A 22,106-nucleotide genomic window follows, 5' to 3' on the forward strand; every position below is an offset into this window, starting at 1 on the left:
AACAGAAAGCGTTGCAGAGGAGTCGGCTTGTCCAATAACATTGCCAGTGTTACGGTTCAAATGGTTTTCATGTTAAAGGTGGAGTAAGCGATTCCTTACTTACGAGAAAGACTGGATATTTGAACTCAACAGACAAACAAACACACCCCTCCCTTCAGTGCTCCTTCAGAAGCTTCACCCCCCAAATTCACGCACACCCATTGCCAATTATGTGTGATTGCAACAGTGGGTTTTTTCAGCGCACACACAGAACAGGCCACTAGTGGACTGTGAACAGATATTCATGGAATTTGACAAAAAGTGAATTGTATTAAAATTACACAGTCCACCTTTAAATAAATTAACCCAATTAATCATGCCCCCGACCAAATTCTTTATTAAGGCAAAATAAACCCTGACTGGGTGATCTTGTACCATCGTGAAAGGGGTTTATTTTAATGTAGTATGCTGACAAATATTTGCGTAATAGGTTCTTCTCCTTTTCTCCCAATGATGGAATGCCCAATTCGTGGTGGTGCGGTTACTCACCTCAATGCGGGTGGCAGTGGACAAGTCGCCTCCGCTTCTGAGACCGTCAATCCGCGCATCTTAACACGATCAACACGCAACTTACCACATGCACCATTGAGAGCAAGAACCACTTAATCAAGAACACAAGGAGGTTACCCCATGTGACTCTAACCTCCCTAGCAACCGGGCCAATTTGGTTGCTTAGGAGAGTTGGCTGGAGACACCCAGCACACCCTGGATTCGAACTCGCGACTCTAGGGGTAGTAGTCATTCACGTAGTATGTTAAACTTACATAGACATAGTACATTTACATTGACATAGTATTAACAAACTTAGGACATGTCTACACTAACACGTTTTTTGTTTGAAAACACATTCATTTTGCTATGTTTTGGCCTTCTGTCCACACTGTGACTGCGTTTTTTCTAGCGAAAACAGATATTTTCGAAAACGCTCTCCCAAGTGGAACATTTTTAAAATGCTGTCTTCGTGTTGTAGTGTGGACAGGGAAAGCGATGAAGTATTGTTGTCACGTGAAGATGTTATGTGATCTATTCAATCCAAAACAATCAAGATGGCGGCCCATGTTGAAGCGTCGTTGTTGTGCCTGCTATCCATTTTATAAGCGTTGTTAAAGATAAATGTAACTTTGCACAACCTTCACGTTGCATTTCGTAAAAGGTGACTGGATGTTTACTTGGATTTGCTGTCTGGCAGTGGAACAGGAAGACAATTGCTTTTCATAAATGTTCATGAAAATGACGCAGGGCCACGATTCTTTCCACATGCACATTGAGGGGATTGGAGAGTTATCAGATGCATCAGTGTGGAAGAGCAACTTTTGGAAATGTTTGAAATTTATCCGAATTTAAGTGGACGTAGTCTTTAGTATTCAGTTTTGTTGGCGTAATATGCCCAGGGACGGACAAATCAAATCACTTAAAATAGCTACATTATATTGGTGTTTTTCAGTTACCGGTATATGTTGTCATAACTGCTTTGCCTAGCTTAACTTGCAATGGTAATGGCACTTAAAATATTTATGTATTTGTTTTATCTGTAGTATGTTTGAATTGGAGTAACACTGTTATATTTTGCCCCAAGTTCTAACATCAACTACAATCTCTAGCAATCAACTTTCTTTCTTTCTTTCTTTCTTTCTTTCTTTCTGCCTTTCATTCTTTATTCGTTATGTATTTACTAAGTATCAGATTTTGGATTTACTGTAGATGCTCACAGCCCTAAACAGATTGTCCACCCCACTACATAAAGCATCATCTTTTGCATTCATAAATGATAAACAAAACTGCATCACGTATGTGTCCCAAGTGCAGGAACAGGGTATATTTAGCCCTCACATCCTCCTCTTGTTTTCTGCCTGCTAAAAGTTTCCCTGTTGTTGGTTGGATAGTGGATGATAAAACAGCTATTTTTGCTGTCGCCATGGAATTTGAGAGGAAATAGGTCAAGTGCCATTCAGCACCTATAGTTTTTCTTCAAGGGCTGTATTATACATTTTTGTAGCATTTATTTTCCCCCTGAAGTCCACTTATTTTAGTCATTTTAATCAAGGATTCTTGCACTTAACACAGTGATAATTTAATTTTACATGATCAATTCACATCCTCTCTCTGACCTTTCCAAGTAAACAGGCAATTTTTTGCTACTGTACCTCTAAAGAACTTTTAATGATGGACCAACTGCTGTATTCTGGGAAAGTTCACACTGTGTTCTTCAAGGTGGGACAAGTTGCTTAATAGACTGTAATACTTAAACATACACAATCATATGTTTGTGGTGAGCAGGCCGGGGCTGAGCGGTGTCTGGGCAGAGTGAGGCTGGGAAGATAATGGTGAATAAGGTCCACCTGTGTGCTACACTGGTCTCGCGTTCCATTGATGGGTCGCGGGAATATTTAAGGAGAGAGGACAGCAGTAGAAGAGAGAGAGAGAGACGCAAAGTTGTCTGTCTGCATGTCAGTGTGTGCTGAAAAGCAATATGTGTTGGAGCTGCTGAAAAGCAGTTGTGTTGTAGTGTTTAATTCACACTGAAAAGTGGCACATGAAAGTGTCTTATGTGTTTGTCAAGCCAGTTCCAGCTTCCTCCTTACCCATCTTGTGAACTTTGTTACAATGTTAATGTGCTAAATGTGACATCATATACTTGAACATTTTTAAATGAATGATTTTTGCTGCTTAGTTTTCATAAATGGTCTGGATATAGTCAGGAGAAAACTTCTAAGCATTACAGTATGTTTACTTAGTACATTGAATGTGTATTTCAAAAATATAATGTTTTCCCATATATATTCCAAATGAACTCTCTTAAAGTGTAATACTAGCTTTTTTTCTTAGTGTGTAATACTAGTTCACGTTTACTTTGTACATTCAGCTTAATTAATCACAGAGCAGATACAATGTCAACACTGAACAGCAGGATGAGTTCTCCCAATAATTGCGTGTTTATTCCATTCTCAGTCCCTAATCATCATTGCAAAGGCATCACAGAACGATGACAAATGTGCGTCAAGCATTTCTGCCAAGACAAAGATGCAACAGACTTCAGGCAAGCAGCATTGTCAACTTCCCAGGAGAAATATCTTGTCCAAATGTTTGTCCACGAATACGGTATGGCTGGCACTAACTCTGGCAGAGTGAGATCCTCATTACCGTTCCCTGTAGCAGATTTGTCTCCTGGGGAGATGCTGTTGGTAAGCCATTAGCCCCCTGTGAGTGCTGCCCCTTCCGTCCCCTAAAATCCCTTGCAAACACAGCCCGGGGTCCCAGGCTGAGGACCCAGATTAAAAAAGGACCCTTGTAAGAGGCTTGCCTGCTGGATGGACCCCAAATTTCAAATCTGCCATGTCCTCCACTGACCCAAAGTTCACCATGGGAGATCTAGGGCCCCCGTTTCCACCTGATATTAAGGTGCATTTTCGGGTGATCGGATCACATGTGGTCAGCCCTAAATACAGTCCTTAACGGGGACTAAACCATTTTGTGATCGGATCACAAATACCACATACAAATGTGGTCAAAAACGCATGTGACCAGATAACATTTGAGGTGTAAATGCTAATCCGTCCTGTATGCGTCTTGGCAGCAGCGAAGCACCGCCCCTCAACTGTCAATCAACCGCTGCGCTGAGTTTAATGTTTGCCGTTTACAAGTGGCTTTAAAAGGAAATAACCTTCCGATCTGAAAATGTAAAAAAGCGGATACATACACAATCACGAAAGCTTTACGGATCTTCTTCGGTGTTTCTGATATCAAAACAAAAGACTAGCACGAACACCTGAAGCTCCTTTAATACAGGTAATCCACTAAAATAATGGATAATTCTGCTTGACATGTTGCGTTTGTGCTTTGATTAAATTTCAACCGCACCTGCGAGAAACAGCGCACCTTTTCTTTGTCTTTTCTTACTTTATTGCACTTCATTATCATGCAGTAAAACACTGACATAGTGATTGATGTATGTTGTCATGAAACAGAGACCCTCACCTCCAAATCCGAACATAATTGGTCACAGGAGACGCATTTAAGTGACCAGGTGTAAACAGCTGACAACATGTGATCGGTTCACCCGAGACGAATCGCAATACCAGGTGGAAACGGCCCCTAGGAGAAAAATCACACTTAAGCCTAATTTATACAATGGAAGATGCTGAACTTTTCTCCTGAACAAACTAAAGCACCCTAGACGAACAAAGCCTGCGTTTATACTATGCATAGTGTCTTTTTAAAATGAGCTCTTTGAGGGGAAAAAACACCACATCCAAACTATACCCACAATTAGTTGATTCGTTTTAACCAATCATCAACACTCTTTAACTTGCCGAGTTCTCCTAGGTAAAACATTTCTGGGGTGTGTGCGATCAAGAGAAATACTACCAAATGAACAACTTAGCAGAATAAAAATGTTAGTGCAATTCATCATAATTTTTGAAGCCTGCATTTATACTACGCATGGCATTAGTTTAAAATTAGCTTGTTGAGGAAAATAACTAAAAAACATCACATCAAGCCAAACTTATTGTGTGGGAGTGCAAAACTTATTCTGGGGTCATGCAAATCCTGTTGCGTTGGAGTGCAAAACTTATTGCGAGGGAGTGCAAAACTTATTGCGGGGGCACTCAAAAGTTATTGTGTTGGAGCGCAAAACTTATTGCGAAGCAGCGCAAAGCTTATTGCGTTGGAGAGCAAAACTTATTGCGGTGGCACCCAAAACTTATTGTGTTGGAGCGCAAAACATATTGCGAGGGAGCGCAAAAGTTATTGTGTTGGAGCGCAAAACTGATTGCGTTGGAGCACAAAACTTATTGCGAGGAGCGCAAAACTTATTTTGTTGGAGCGCAAAACTTATTGCGGGGGCACTCAAAACTTATTGCGTTGGAGCGCAAAACTTATTGCGGTGGCACTCAAAACGTATTGCGTTGGAGCGCAAAACTTATTGCGGGGGCACTCAAAACCTATTGCGTTGGAGCGCATAACTTATTGCGGGGGCACGCAAAACTAATCGCGGAGTAACGCAAATCTTATCGTGGGGGAACGCAAAACGTATTGCGAGGGGGCGCAAAACAAATTCAGAAGAAAATTTCCCACCCTGTCCTCTAAGGTGCTCCATACAAATACCATCAAACATACACCTTAGCCGATCATAAGAGTCAGTGCTATTCATAATTTTTTTAAGCAAATTAAACAAAGCCTGTAAGTGTAAATTACATTTTAAGCAGTGGAGATCCTTTTGTTAGACTGCAAAAAAATATATAAAAAATGATCCATATTTTAGTTTTGTTTTCCTGTAAATGTAACAACAAAAAAACTTATATGACACTTTACATTTTTCAGATTTCTCTGCTTTTGACATCAAAATGCACAACACTCACGCTCATTGGATAACCTTGTAAGCACTCCAGTAAAGGTGTTTAATGAAATGCAAAATTGGGGTTATGGGCAAAATTCTCTGCATGCCAAATGTTATTTGCTTTAACCGTTTATGACCTTACCCTGATAAAGAAATGCCGTTTAAGGTGTTTCCATATTAAGCATAATCGGTGTAAGAACGTTCATGTAAAACATGCTTTTTAATGACCATACTGATGCGAGAGTGGACAGTGCATTAACAGCCCAGTACACCCTGTCGTTTTAGCTCCCTGTGGCAGATAATTGATTTAATTAATCAGCGCTAATCAGGAACACGCTCCTTAACCACCAAGAATCAAATGGGCTTGCACAGGTGGAGAGACTCCCGCGGCACTCTGTTGAGTTGTTAATCGCAAAAAGTCCTTTAATTAACACTCACGCTGGAGTTAGTGGAGGGCAAACCTGCCAATTGATGGCAAGGGTTTGAAATCCGGGTGACATACGGAAGAGAGCGTAAATGATTCCAGTACGCTAGCAGTCAGGCTCCAAAATTAACATTTTCCACAACAGCGAATGGCGAGCAAGTCAAGAACGTTTAGTGGCCATAAATATTTTTTACCAGCCATGAAACTGTATTTCTCCTGATGAAACTGCCCCTGTCACAAAAAAATGAAGGCACGTTGTGATTTTGATTGTCATTTTTGTTTTGGTGGCTTAATGTGTGGAATATTACACATAGGCATATACTGTATGTTGCCACATGGAGTTCTTCTGATGTTCTTCATTAACTTCTGATGATTAAATTTACACTTGGATAAAGTTATTTAAAGGCATGAGAGTTAGTATACGCATCTTTAGCAGAACTGGTGTGTGACCTTGAATTAAGTCACTTACGTAGCTTGCATAAAAAGTGGTCAGATTATTGTTATAACAATTTGATCTAAAAATGTATGTTGCATTACCTAATTAAGGTACTAGCCAGATTTTAAATGCAGAACAGGCCATAAAACAGCGCTGCGATATGCAGAAAAGGACAGCGAACCCTCCCGCTCCGCTCAACTTTTGGTTGTGTATCTGTGTAAAATCCCAGGCCGATTTCTCTTCCGAGTCCACCCCTGGCATTTATTAATTTTGGACTCTTGTCTGCTTTACTAATATTAGATCCCCTATATGCTGTGATAGAGAAGAAACTACACCAAACCTTTGATCACGGCCATTAGAATAAAGTCTGCCACAAAACAGTGCTGTAAAACAGCATTTACTAAAGAAATCTATGCTTCTTTTGACTGATATAAATACTAAATCAGTGTTTAAATAGCTGTTAAGCTATGCCGACCATGCCGAATAAGTGTCAAGCTACGCAGTTTTAATCCCTTTTAGTTTTCTCCTAAATAAACTCCCTGCAGCATGTAGCCTAACTTTAGCCTTACAGAGCCATTACACTCAACAGGAAGCTACAAAATATCAACGGGCGTTTCAGAACTTCTCTGTGAATTAAAGCCAAGGTGATAGTGAGCCAATTGGTAACTGTAATGCCTGAAAAGTAACAAGCTTAATAATTTATACTACAAATGCCTTTGCCAAAAGGTGGTAGGTTTACAATAGGTGGGGCAAGTATTGTTTCCACCCGATCTATGTCTCAAGTGCTTGTTGACTTTGCCATTATTTTTTACATTGGTTGTTTGGTTTGGCTGTGTTTTATCATAATGAGTGGAATGTGTGCAAACAAATTATTCTTTAATCAGATAGATCTGCAAGTGGTGGCGTAGTGGCTAAAGCACAGGGCTGTTAATCAGAAGGTCATTGGTTTGAACCCCACAGCCACCACCATTGTGTCCTTGAGTAAGGCACTTAACTCCAGGTTGCTCCGGGGGGATTGTCCCAGTAATAATTGCACTGTAAGTCGCTTTGGATAAAAGTGTCTGCCAAATGCATAAATGTAAATGTAAATCTACAAAAGATGACACATACACATATATAGGCAAATCTCACAAAAACTGCCAAGAAATTTAGAAAGTTTTTTACTTATATTAAGTTTAAAAACATTGTGACCGTTCAACATATTTATACCCCCTTCCCCTAATTCTCAGTAAAAAATGATGATGTATTTTTTTAACTGTTAAGTAAATTTGTATACATCATAGTAGTATTTGTTGCACTGAATTTAATTCCTGCTACTTTATATTTAATAATAATAATAATAAAGTAATATTAGATAATAATAATAATAATAAATAGTGATCAAACAGAGTGATTTTTCTTCATTACAATAAAGAGAATGAGATTATAAAAAAATTATAATAATTACAGTAATGAAAATTTTGGGGGTAAATGTGATTAATTGTCATGGAAATAATGTTAAAAACTCAATGGTCCTTAAAACATAATCTAAAAAATTATAGCTATTTTACATATTTTAATATTAATACATTATTATTAATATACTGTCTAATATTAAATATAATCTTATTTTAATTATTCTAATGCATTAAATATGTAAACGAATGGAACCTTATTGTAAAGTGTTACCATAATTTTTCTTTTCTTATGATATGGTGACATATACCCAACAGAAACCTCCACTTGTTATGGGTATAATTCTCAAGCCATTCCTGAAATAGCAAATGAGCTCTTGTTAGAGTGAATTTCAACAAAAAGTATTACATCTCAAACACACTAGTCACTGCTTCAAACACCAGTGCCCACAAATCTACCTCAGCTAAACACTCAGCTAAACACCAGGTCTCTGTTAACAATTTCATCAGTTCGCTTTTAAGACACCCTCACAGTCAGGCATCTTTTCTTATTACATTAGTGCCATTTTGGTTTTGCCTGAATGGGTCACATGCTAAATGAAAGTTACTTTAATCAGAGGCCAGATTTTATTGCTGTGCCCTCAGCCACATCGGTTTTTATGACCGACTCTGGGCTTGTGAAGATTCGAGGGATGTTAGTTTATCTTTGTTGGGAGTTTTGATAGAGTGCTTGCTCAGCAGTGAGGGCATTAGACTCATTATTGTGCCGCTGCTATCAGGGGATGAGACTTGAATTACTGCAGGAAAATATTCAACCCCTTGCAGTGGGATCTTATTTATCACAAGTGTTCTTTTGACAAAATATGATGGACATTTGGGCCAATTCACACCTTTTCTGCAATCGTTATTTTAATAATGTCTTGTTGATCAATGTGAACTATGTTGAATGCTTTGTAACTGTTTTCATTCGTGTAGATTTCATTGTGTAGATCATTTAGAGTAGGATATCTAGAAAATACATTAAAAACGCAAACAAATTAATAGATAGTAGGGCTGCACAATTTGGATGCTAAGTCATATTGTGATTATTTAAAAAAAAAAAAAATTGGATTGTGATGTGAACTGCGATATGATAAAAAAATACTAGTTGCTAAGTAATTCCTTTTTACCGAAATTAGGTAATGTTTTGCCTATGCTCTACTGCCACTACAAAGACTTCGATTCACAACAGGTCTATCATGTGCTCCTTATTTTAACGTCTCCTCTAGCCATAAATACACGGTGCCATTGGCGTTTATTATTTGTATTTGTATGCACACATAAGCAAACGAAACTAGACTCAGCACATCTGTTACTTTGAGCACAAGATGGAATTGTGGAGCGTGCACAGAACCGCTAAGTAATCACCGTATCATGAGCCTCACTCCTACTAACATACTAAGCGAACAGAGCTGCGCACATAAACTTTGAAGCGAGCAACGTGCAGACTTTGTTATTAATTTAATAACATCTCAGCCATTTGCTGTATAATAATCGCACTCGGTCATATCGCAATTTCAACAACAAAAAAATTTCGATTAATTGTGCAACGCTATTAGATAACATTAAAAAATAAAAACTAACAACATATTTTTAATATTTGAGGCACTATGGTCCCTTTTAGTGGCTTTTTAGCCCTGAACCCTATCTGAACCAGATGCATGTTGAGTAGTAGAGGTATTGCATATAGTCAGTTTTCAAATATAGCATTAGAAAGCACTCCTTCCGAGTCGTATATTTCTCCACCTTCAATTTGCCAGCAACTTCCTTGTTAATACTGGGCGGATGTGAGTGCATTTCCTCTGCTCATTTTCCTCTGTGCCAGAGGTAATCAGACTGTTATGTCTAAGTGTGCCTCTCTCCCTCTGGCTGCACGTCAGTAATGTGCCACACTCACATCTCGAATCATTGCAGCACAACCCTCCTTGCTACTGTAGCCGTGCCAATGTGCAATTCCTGCCCAGATCTATGGCACTTACCAGCCCTCTCATGCTTGACACAAAACAAAGATTTTCATCATAACTGAACACACAAGTCATTGCTGTGTATACATGTAGTTGCATCTTGCTTGCAAATTAGATGGCAAATTTTTGTCCTTTACATCCAGTTACCTGTGAGGCTGTGGCAACATCTGAATTTGTATACTATCTGTACTATATACTGATACAAATGCAAACAGTGCACAAAAAAACAGTCTGACAGAATCGAGCCCAATAGGACAGTTTTTCAAGTATGATTTTGGGTTCCGTCAGATACAGGTTTGTAAATAATGAAAAAATAAATGATTGTAATAATAATAAATACGATTAGTATTGTTATTAGCAATAGTTTGATAAAATAATTTATACACTGTCTGAAGTGGTTTGTGCTGTTGTAGCCCATCTGCCTCAAGTTTCTGCAGATACGGGTCAGGAGCTTCAGTTAATATTCACATCAGAGCAGAATAGCATCTCAGAATGAACAACATGTCAAACCTTGAGGCGGATGGGCTACAACAGCAGAAGACCACATCGGGAGCATTATTAGGACCATAGTGTTCCTAATAAAGTGCTCAGTGAGTGTATATATAGTATAATATAGGCTGTATTTCTTTCATATATATTATTTTTGTATTTTAACATTACTTTTGCGCATCGTGTCATTGTTCAAATGTGTTTTCACTCAGACATGCGTTAACTGATCAGTTAGGGGCTGTTCACACCCAACGTCTTTTTGCAGTCATCTGCGCTTAGTAGTTTTTTCTATGTAAACTTGTTCTGGATAGACGACTTTGACCATTACACCACATCTCTCTGTTTTAGCATCTCACACAGGGACACTGCAATGTTTTAGACACCTTTAGTTTTTTAAAGGTCCTTAAAATTTGACGGTATGGGTCTGGTTCGGTGTTGGATACGGGCCAGGTTTGGGCCTCAACTTATTGCCCATGCAGACCTCTAATACTCATTAATATAATGCAGTTTTTATGACTATATTGCAGTAAATTACTGTTAATACCATGATTTTAAAATTAAGATCAGCATAAATTATGATAACATGTTAACAATATATCTTCTTCTTTTTTTCCCTTGCATTACAGTAATTAAAAAGGGGGAGGGGGGATCTTTTAATAATGTGTTGAAAAATGACCCCAGTGTAAGTATGTGATTGGGATGCAGCCTGTGACACCAGATGTCACCAGAGGCAGACAAAATTGTAGAAGGGTTGATTTTAGAGGGCAAAGGGATGAGCCGTCATCCATTCACCTCTGCACACTGAGCCTGCATTGTGCTGCATTTAGCGAGTGCTTTACTGAGTTTAACACAGGAACCTTAGCAGCTTCCTCATTAGCTCACTACAGGGGTCCGGGGCCCCCTGCAGCTCTGTGCATCCTCAGAGTATTCCTGTCTTATTTCTCCACGAACTGCCATATGACCTCCACCATCCGTGCCTGTTTATTTTTGTATGTCTACATGGCAAAATATTATTTATTTTTTTTGTCTTGTTTTCCAATAAAATATCTAAATATAATTACAATAAGATAAATGTACTAAAGGCAAAATTGTTTAAGATTTAAGTTATTCTTACATATTCTCTGAAATCTTAAGTCTTTTTTAATTTTATTATTTTCTCCCCAATTTGGAATGCCCAATTCCCAATGTGCTCCAAGTCCTCGTGGTGGCGTATTGACTCATCTCGATCCAGGTGGCAGAGGATGAATCTCAGTTGCCTCCACATCTGCGACCGTAAATCCGCACATCTTATCACGTGGCTTGTTTAGCACGTTACCTAGACGGAGACATAGCGCATGAGGAGGCTTCACGCTATTCTCCGCGGCATCCACACACAACTCACCACGCGCCCCACTGAGAGCGAACCACATTATAGCGACCACAAGGAGGTTAACCCATGAGACTCTACCCTCCCTAGCAACCGGGCCATTTTGGTTGCCTAGGAGACCTGGCTGGAGTCACTCAGCATGCGCTGGATTAGAACTCACGACTCTAGGTGTGGTTGTCAGCATCTTTACATCGCTGAGCTAACCATCTGAAGTCTTAATATCTAACGCACCACTACAAACGTTTAGGGATGTTTAGATGTATATTCTGAAAAGATGACAAAAATACTTAATTATTTTATTTTATTTAGGTTTAGTGACAATTAAGGCATATTATTCAGACTTCTGGTCAATGGCAGCTGTTGAGGTGTATATTTTGGATTCCAGAGAGAGTTTGTTTATGGGTGTGTGTGTCTGTGTTTGTGTGTATGTTTGTCCTTGAATGTTGAATGACCATTAGAGTGCTGTGTTTGGTTTAGTGTTGGTAACTGTAGGTGTTTCTCTGTGTTGGATGTACTCTATAAGTGAAACTGTATGTTTGTTTGTGTGTGTTTTTGAATACAGAGTGCAGCAGCAGCTCCAAGTCCTGTCCTTGGTAGCATGCCCCCAGGAGATGGCATGCCAGTCGGCCCTGTCCCTCCGGGATTCTTTCAGGTACACACACTGCATAGTTATGGTGAGCTGTAACATCACAGCAGACTTCAGGCCGTAAAAACTCTCTAAACAAGTATATGAATGCAGATGATACTAGCTATGCAAGCTTGAGTTTGTGTGCTCGTTTTGCAATGCAAAATGTGTCAGACTGCAATTCATAGCACAACACAAGTATGCATTTCATTTTCAGCGTTTCTGCAAGAGGTGCTATAGAAGGCATTAGTTTTTTTTTATCTGGTGGTTTGCATGGCAGTCAAATTGCACAGACACAGAGAGACTGAAAACAACCCATACACACACTCTCATACCTTCACCCAGTGCTCCTCCCTTGCAATTACATCTTTGACTTTACCTGGATTCACACCTTTCATTGGATTTTCATAGGATACATATGTCTTTGAAATCTCTTAATTCTGACCATGAGCCGTAGCAGCGACTCACATTAAAAACCATCAGACATATACATGGGGGAGAGTAGATGTTTCTATAAACAACACATGTGTGGCTTAGTGCTTGTTGACTGAACGGTTGATTCTGAATTACTTTTCTGTGGTTCATTCTTTTGAATGTGTTATGATTGTGAAAGGCCGCTACAGAAATCCAATTCACTGTTTTAAGGCTTGACTTTGCATGGATTCAGCCATTCATATCTGTCAAACACACCTTAAAATGTTAGTTCACCCAAAAATGAAAATTCTCTCATAATTTACTCGCTTACTTTCTTCTGCAGAACACAAACTAAGATTTATTTTTGAAGCTCCAAAAACAAGATAAAGTCAGCATGAACATAATCCGTACGACTACAGTGGTTTAATCAATGTCTTCTGTTGGTTTTGGGTGAGAACAGACCAAAATATAGCTGCAAGCAGCAATGCGGATTCCTCCTCAAAATGGCAAATCATTTAAAATTGATCAGTAGATGGTTGGGGATAAACCCTCCCAATTAAGGAATTCAAAAAACATGTCTTTGTCTGAATCCTAAACAAAACATTTTCAATGTACAGGAAAATCCATACCGGACCTTATGGATCCTTGAGGCTTTTTTTGTTCCCAATGAGAAATGAGGCATGTACACCAAGTTTCAGAAGAATTGGACAAATGGCGTGGAAATGGTATCACTTTGAAAATATTTTTTTGGGGCGTGGCCTGTAGCACCACCTATGGTCGAATGTGGGCCATTCTTGGTTTGTGGGTTCCTGTTGGCCTGTAGTATCAATGTACAAAATTAGAAAATATTTGACCAGAAAATGGGAATTTTGGAGTGGCCTGTAAGCCCCCTAGGGGCTGAATGTGGGCCATTCTTGGTTTGTGGGTTCCTTTTGGCCTGTAGAATCAATGTACCAAATTAGAAAATGTTTGACCAGAAAATGGGACTTTTGGGAATTACCTGTAGCGCCCCTAATGGCTGAATGTTGGCCATTCTTGGTTTGTGGGTTCCTGTTGGCCTGTAGTACCATTGTACCAAATTAGAACATTTTAGACCAGAAAATGGGAATTTCGGCATGGCCTGTAAGCCCCCTAGGGGTGAATGTTGGCCATTCTTGGTTTGTGGGTTCCTGTTGGCCTGTAGTATCAATGTACCAAATTAGAACATTTTTGACCAGAAAACGGGAATTTTGGCGTGGCCTTTAAGCTCCCTAGTGGCTGAATGTCGGCCATTCTTGGTTTGTGGGTTCCTGTTGGCCTGTAGTACCATTGTACCAAATTAGAACATTTTAGACCAGAAAATGGGAATTTCGGCATGGCCTGTAAGCCCCCTAGGGGCTGAATGTTGGCCATTCTTTGCGCAGTACTTCAGAGTGATGTCATCTTGAAGCATGTTAGGTTTGAAAAACCATCAGTCAAAATTACATTTGATTTATTGACACGTATATATTGTTAAAATTTGGACATTTACATAAACACGCCCCTTTCAGCCATTTTGTATCGTATTCATTTTTCCTAAGTAACGTTTTCAAAGACTTCAATTCTACACGTGTACCAAATTTCAAGTCAATTGGAGCTATGGTTCAGGAGAAGAAGAGTTTTGTAGGTTTTCGCAAATTTTCAACGTACGGAAAAATCCATCATGGCGGAAGTTATGGGTTCTTGAGGCTTTTTTGTTCCCCATGAGAAATGAGGCATGTACACCAAGTTTCAGGAGATTTGGACAAATGGCGTGGAAATGGTATCACTTTGAAAATATTTTTTTTGGGCGTGGCCTGTAGCGCCACCTATGGGCGAATGTTGACCATTCTTGGTTTGGGGGTACCCGTTGGCATGGACTATCAATGTGCCAATTTAGAAAACTTTTGACCAGTGACTTTTTGAGCTATTTGGGCTCAAGGAGAAGAAGAATAATAATAATAATAATAATAATAATAATAATAATAATAATAAAACCGTCAAATACAATAGATTCCCTCCTTACGGAGGAATCTAAATATTACTCCTTTTTCACTGTACATCTTGACAGCAGTCTCTTCTGCGATCATGATTTCAAGCTCATTTACACTTCCTAAAGCGCCATTTAGTGCTCTGCGCATACGTAAAGCATTAGGAAATGTAATCAAGCTTGATTCATGATCGTGCCTAGAGACTGCAATGGCAAAATGTACAGTGAAAAAAAGAGTTATATTTTGGTCTAGTCTCACCCAAAACCAACTGCATTGCTTCAGAAGACATTGATTAACCCTCTGGGGTCAACGGACGTGCCGGCGCTGGAAACAACATAAAATACTCTGTCATTTTGGGGCATACAGATAATTGTAAGACATCATTAGAGACTATAAAGGGTCTACTTTTATTTGTGTACACTCAAAATAACAACAAAACCATGTGCTTTTGTAAAATAAAGAAAATAAAAAGGGTGTGCTTTCAGATGTTTTAGTCTTCGCAAGCGTATTTCTGAAACACGTCACAAAAATTAACTGAAACTCTACGAACACTTATCACACAAACATGAAACATATGTCTAAAGAAAGCGTCTACTTTTAAATAAAACAATTCAAAATTAAAACAAATATTCTCCTGCAATGTAATCTGTATGTAACAAAGCGATGTACAATTTCTCCTGGCTCAGCTAATTATCCTTAATGTGATCACACCCACGGGCAGAGGGCGCTATTCATACGGTAATGTGCTGAGACGATCAATGCAAATGGTAAACGCCCCCAATTGTGCCTTAAAAAGCATCATGTTCATTCACTTTTCTGTGCGTTTGGAAGATGGCACAATACACAGATGAGAAAGAGTCCACATTCTCCTCAGAAGAAGATCGGGACTCCGATGAACGTTTGCATTTTGAATAGAGAGTTGATTCAGCTGAGGATACAATTTTGGATGAGTAAGTCATTTAGTTTTACTTACATTAGTTGACATGCTATTATATGTAAACATGTACATATTTTACTAGTGGGACTGTTTCCAGACTTGCCAGCCAGGATTCAGGGTATTGACATTTGAAATATGTCCTAATAGGAAAGTTTTAGTTACATTTAAATGCTGTTTCGGCTAAAGCAGGTATTTCAATTGTATGCTGTATGATATAAATATGATATGTAATATGATAGAAAAATAATATGAATGTTTAGATTATATTTTAACTAGTGTTTATGCTGCCACTTTATCATCAACAAAGCTTGTGCTTACAAATATGTGTTAGGGTTAAATGATTAAAATGCACTTTAAATATGCTCATATTAGAAAATCACCATATTATAATGATATCTGAAGGATCATGTGACACTGAAGACTGCAGTAATGATGCTGAAAATTGTGGCATTTCACAAATGTCATTTTACAATATATTCAAATAGAAAACTGTTCTTTTAAATAGTAAAAAGAGTTCATAATATTACTGTTTTTACTGTATTTTCGATCAAATAATTGCAGTCTTGGTGAACAAAAGAGACTTCTTTAAACGGTAGTGTAGGTCTAAAATTAAGTAAAGTCTTTATGTAAGAAAATATATAGTCAGATTACTTCTTTTAACTTAAAACTGGATTTTGATCATTAAGTCTCCTCACATTCATTCTCTTTCTGTCACATTCCTCATTGATAGGCCCAGGGGAGGGGTCTTTGTCTCCTCAGGTGTGAATTACGTCAATATTCATGGTAATTCACACCTCCTCGCATATGACCTTTCAAACACTAAAAGTGTCTTACAAAAGTTAGATTACTATATTGTTTTGTATGAGTGATCAGGATGGTTTTCACATCATTTTGTAGAAAAACTCTAGTCTGCATGATCAAAAGGCTTGAGGACAAATGTTTAGTATGTGTTATATGGCCTCATTTCAATTACTTAAATGTTTTGTTTTTTCCAAAACCATGCATAAACGTTATTTTCTCCAAAATACAAACCTGTACATACATATTGCTCACATATTATTGTAGATCAGTTTGTGCTGAATACACTGTTATCAGACTTTAGCCATTAATATGTTTTTAAGCAATTGTAAAAAACCACAAATGTCAAGGCATGTCAAAATTCTCCAGGGCCCAAAACACCCTCAGACCCCAAAGGGTTAAACCACTGGAGTCATATGGATTATGTTTATGCTTTTACTCATTTTTGAGGCTTCAATGGTCTGATCACCATTCACTTGCATTGTATGAACCTACAGAGATAATATATTCTTCTAAAAATCTTTGTTTGTGTTCAGCATAAAAGTACCCCTTCTTCATCTACACAAAAACCCATTATTGATAACCAGTTATACTGTATTTCAGGTGTATTTTAGTTATAATGTTCAATTTGTAAAGAAATGGTCTCTTAGCTAATGCTGTTGATTATATAGGGGATCTTCTTGGTACATTATAAACTTGGTACATTATAAAATATACATTTATTTTATTTTATCATTATTTATAAAGTGTACAAAATCCATCAATAAATATGATGTCTTGTACTATTTACAATTGTTTACATTCATTTAAAAAACAAGAGCTAAATCGTTACTGCCTCTTTAAGGCTACCTTCTGTTCAGCCAGTGAGCGCATATTAACGAGAGAGAACACACAGTTTCTTTTGGGCATCCCTGCTATGTTTGATTCGAATTTATGTTTCTTTTTATAACTGTAAAGAACAGAAAGGGTATTAAAAGAAACATTATTCAATGACAAATTATCTGCATGGATTTTATCTTTGGACACATATTAAACAGGATGAGTCAAACCTAACTTTTACTCTCAAAAAGCAGTGAAAAGATCTTGGTTCCAAACTTGTCATAGAGCGGGGTTGTTGAAATGAAGATTAAATATTTTTAAAATATATTTTTACCCATCCCTACATTTATCATATTTGTTTTAAGCCATTTATTTGACATTGCTAGGTTCAACATAGCAAAATCCTATTCTTTTCGTGTACCCCATGTAACCTGCTTACATACTCCCGGTTAGGAATCGCGGACATAAAGGATATTTGATTTGCCCAGCAGCTGGCACCAGTTTATCAGACCCGGGAACACAGCTGCATTCATATGGTGACTACATGCTTATTTTCCATATCAAGAGAAGTGTGGCATTAATCCACTATCAATTAAACCATTTTAATTTGATCAGCTGTAGCCGTTCGTGGCCTCGAATCACCTGTTTTTGATGAAAAGATCAATGTAATGCTTTGACCCAGATGCTCTCATTCTTGAAGGAAAAAGGAAGCACTACCCTAGAGTATATATTTACCAGCACAATTTGTTTAACACAGCACCTGTGTTGACACAAGATATTGCTTTAGAGGAAGTGTTCTTATGAGGCGAATCAGTCTCGCCAGGTTATGAAGTGCTCATAAACCAGCCATCTTTTCGCATATCGCCCCATTCTAAGGAGACGTGGCATTTGATGCCCGGTGTGTTGTAATTGGGTTAATTAAGAGCGACAGAATTCCAGCAGACTGACTGACTGAAGCAGAACTTCAAGCATGTGTTGGGGGGGTACAAGAATCCCCTGCAGATCACTAATAGTGCTCATCTAATAGAACGATAAACTTAGAAGATAAAATCATCCCTCTTAAGTGGCTCAACAGAAGCTCATCTGCCCCCCGTTGTGTCTGGCTGGAACAGTCTGTCTTGATTGTCATCATATTTGATTTTCTTCCTTGTGTATAGTTGAACGATTGTTGTAAATATTTTCATATTAAAAGAATAGTTTACCCTAAAATGAAATTTGTTAAACTCATGTTGTTCCTAACCAGTAATACTTATTTTTTGTGTGTGTGGAACACAAATGGAGATGTTTTGCAGAATGTCCAAGTCACCCTTTTTTCATACAGCGAAAGAAGACCAGTGGCTATAAAGCTCGTTAAAGATAATAAATAAAATAGATTAAAAGTGTCATAAAAGTAGACCATGTCTTGTGCACTATATATATTCACTCTAAATATTGATATTCGATTATGGTCTCCTTGGCGCATCACGATTTCAAGCTTGATTACACTTCCTCCCACTTAACGCATGTGCACACATTCTGCGCATGCGTCAAGCGAGAGGAAGTGTAATGTGTTGGACCCCATTAACTTGCATTGTAGAAATGTAAGCGTAGCTTAGTTCTAGCGGGAAGATTAGCAGCTGTACATCATCGCACCATTAGCTGGGTAATTTCCAGCCAATCACATGTAAGCCATTGCTTTTATAAGTCTGTTCAAAATGTCTGTTGACATTGCTGTTTTAGCGCGCTAACACGGAAACCTCCACCACCCCACCACCACCAGTTGAGCCCCGTCCTGCACTGGACTTGGCTCCTCGCCCCTGCCTCCTATCTCTGGCAGGATATGACGGTTCCAAGTACAACTACTTCGCCAAAGAGAGACATTACTTTTCGGTTATATATTCATAAAATAAATGTCATCTTAATTTTCACTGATGTCTGCGAGTCTTCCTGATAGAAATATATGCAATATATTGATATATATGATATATATGAAATATATATCATATCTCCATAAAAAAAAAAACAGTTTGTGTTTCGCAGAAGTAAGGAAATTCAAACTAGTTTCAGATGGCGTAAAAGTGAGAAATTATACTTTTTGTGAGAATCCTTTTTGAGCTACATCGGAGGGGAAGATTTTATGATTAGAGGCTAGGAACCAAGTGTCTTCTCATGCACGGTCGAGAAGTTCACGCATGTGCACTACAATTGCATCGTGAAACTCTTTTAGTACAGTCAAGGGCAGGAACATTCTGCATGTCTACAAAAACTGGGATGCATGCGGACAGTCTAGATGTACTGTGCTTATGCAAAATTTGCATCACACTCACTGTGCATGTGACGTAGTGGTACACAGAAAACCGAAGTATACTTTGGCCTTTAGATTACAGTCTTTTTTCAAACAAATCTATTGTAGACTTTAATATATAGCACACAAGTCATATGGAAAATTTTTGTGGGCATCTTTGGTGAAGCCTGTCAGCCTCGGCCTCCTAAATGAAAAAGAGCACCCTAGACATTGTGAAATATATCTTATGTTAGGTTTAGAACAGCATGAGGGTGAGTAACTGATGAGGGTGGTTAGCTACTGTATGAGGTTCAGACCAGCACCGTACATTCATGAAGTGAGATGGAGGATAAATTAATGAATGAACGTGGACTTATATAGCGCTTTCTGACACTACGCTCAAACATAGATTTACATATTGAACAGTGGACTCTCCTCAACCACCACTAGTGTGTAGCATCCATCTAGATGTGAAGGCAGCCATAGTGCACCAGTATGCTCACCACAAACCAGAAATGTTGAAACCAAGAATATGCCATGGGAATGAGGGTAGAAGAGCAGCTGATGCATTATTAAAAGAGCTGCATCCGCATTCCACTCCATTCCAGCCTCTCATTTTTAACTTCGTCTCAACTACCACACTCCTCTCTAAGAACACTGAGACGTGTCATTTCTATCTCAAAGATGCTGTTGTCCCATGAGATTTCCTGTCTTGCCCTTAAAATGTGTTCTCAGAGCAACACCCCATTCCCAGATGGCCCAAATCCTCCAGTGCCCTGTGGCTGATGGCATGACCTAAAGTAACTTATTCCCTTGGAAAAAGTATGTGCATCTCTATAGAGTCTGATTTTAACGATTATTAATGTTAACTTATAAACCTTAAAAGACAGACCTAGCATGAGCTCCGAGTTTGTTAATCGATGATATACTGTATGTTTCTGTTCAAGCCATCAATCTGCGTTATTTTAAGGGTGCTTTCACGCTTGCACTTTTGGTGTGCACCCGGACGTCGAATGACGTCATAGTTTCGATGATCGGAACGCTGTTTTCCGAACTCAAGTGTGCACCTGCAAACCGCAACCAGTTCATGTGAAGTCTGGTATGGCTCACTGCTGATATGAATGCAAGCGAACCAAATCGTGGAAGCTTGTGATGATGTATAAATTCACGCCTTTCCAGGCATGCGATTGCAATTATTGGGGTATAATGCATTTCTCATACCTGCTTGTGTCCATATGAATCCCCTTCAGAGAGCAGCTCACCTTCTTCACATCTCTTGAAACACATCCATGGGCTTGCGGCAGACAAACACTAATATTCATCACATCATTGCACATTCAATGTATCTGCAGAAGACAAACACAAGTGTTGTTCTGTGCATGGCAGGTTTTCATGGTAAATCCTAAGAGACAAACTTTAATACTTTACTTTAATACGTCTTCTCGAGTTGTAGCTAGTTACAGTGAAAAGCTGCCACTTGTACTCATGTTGCTGACGTAATCTGACCACATTATATGATGTAAACAGTGACTAGCGGGAACAGCGGGAGGGGTAAGAAACAAACTCTGGTTCGGTCCAAGCAATCGAACCAAATGTGAAGCACACTAACTCTATTTGAAGAAAAAAAAAAAAAATCTTTTATAGAGGAGTTCCAGCTGAAAAACTACACTACCCAATATCCTGAAAGAGAAAATCTACCAATCAAAAAATCAAGTCTTGTACCTTTTTGTCTTTTTTTTATTTTTATGCTTCAAATCAAAGTTTGCAGTGGTGCGATTCACCTCAGAGCTAGCTCTTTTATGAATGATTTTATGAAATCCCAATGAAAAAAATGAATGGGAAAAATACTTCCCAAGCGAAGACTGCTTAAAAGCTGGGCAGGCATGTTTCACTCTTTTTAAGATGGAATAAGGTTTATTTGCTCTTTTTTTTCTTTTCTTTTTTTTTTTTTTTCAAGATTTAAATGCAAAAAGATAAGTAGAAGTATGATGAAAGGTAAAAAGCCTTATTGTAGCATGTAGTGTTGCTCACTATAACTGATTTTTAAAAAGGCATGTTGACTAGTTTAAGGGTGCTGTAATTGATTTAGGCTGTTTGCTTATTTTCACTAAATGTAGCCATTAAAGTGTTGCAATCCCTTCACAGACCCATATACCCTCTATCCAAAACCCTGCCTTTGAAACAAACGCAAATGTGCAAAACTGACTGACAGACTGGTTGGTTGGTTATGGTGATTATGGGCCACTATCCTATTTCTTTTTGCTATTTACAGAGTCTAGGGCTGTCACAGAGACATTGTGATTTCTCAATACACCAATTTCAGTGACTTCTATCAGGTAATAATAGGGATATTTTGTGTGCTATTCCAAAAAATCTTACAGCACCTTCAACCATTTAAAATTGACAGTAGTTTGTAGCTTGGCAAGCAGCAGTTTCAAAGCAGCTTCCCCAACACCACTATATTCTAACAAACGTGTCCTCCTCTGCCATTAAGTCAGAAAAGGACAAGTACTTGTACTAGCCTTTAATCTTTGAGCATAAACTGTATAAAGAAATCCACTGATCCATCAAGGATCTGCGTTGAGTGGGGCCTGGGTAGCTCAGTGGTAAAGACGCTGGCTACCACCCCTGGAGTTCACTATTTGCCCAGTCGCTAGGGAGGGTAGAGTCACATGGGGTAACCTCCCCGTGGTCGCTATAATGTGGTTCGTTCTCGTGTGGTGCGTGGTGAGTTGAGCGTGGATGCCACAGTTGATGGTGTGAAACCTCCACA

General features: G+C 38.6%; 1 protein-coding gene across 1 annotated transcript in view; it reads left to right on the forward strand.

Annotated features, from left to right (window-relative positions):
* LOC127636613 (single-stranded DNA-binding protein 2) overlaps positions 1-22,106 on the forward strand; it is a 90,401-nt gene that overhangs the window by 50,896 nt on the left and 17,399 nt on the right. Inside the window, exon 5 of the mRNA XM_052117258.1 lies at positions 12,052-12,141. Coding sequence (XP_051973218.1) covers positions 12,052-12,141 — 90 coding nt within the window. The remainder of the gene's footprint in view (positions 1-12,051; positions 12,142-22,106) is intronic.

The sequence above is a fragment of the Xyrauchen texanus genome, chromosome 44, assembly GCF_025860055.1.
Source record: "Xyrauchen texanus isolate HMW12.3.18 chromosome 44, RBS_HiC_50CHRs, whole genome shotgun sequence".
Lineage (NCBI taxonomy): Eukaryota > Metazoa > Chordata > Actinopteri > Cypriniformes > Catostomidae > Xyrauchen > Xyrauchen texanus.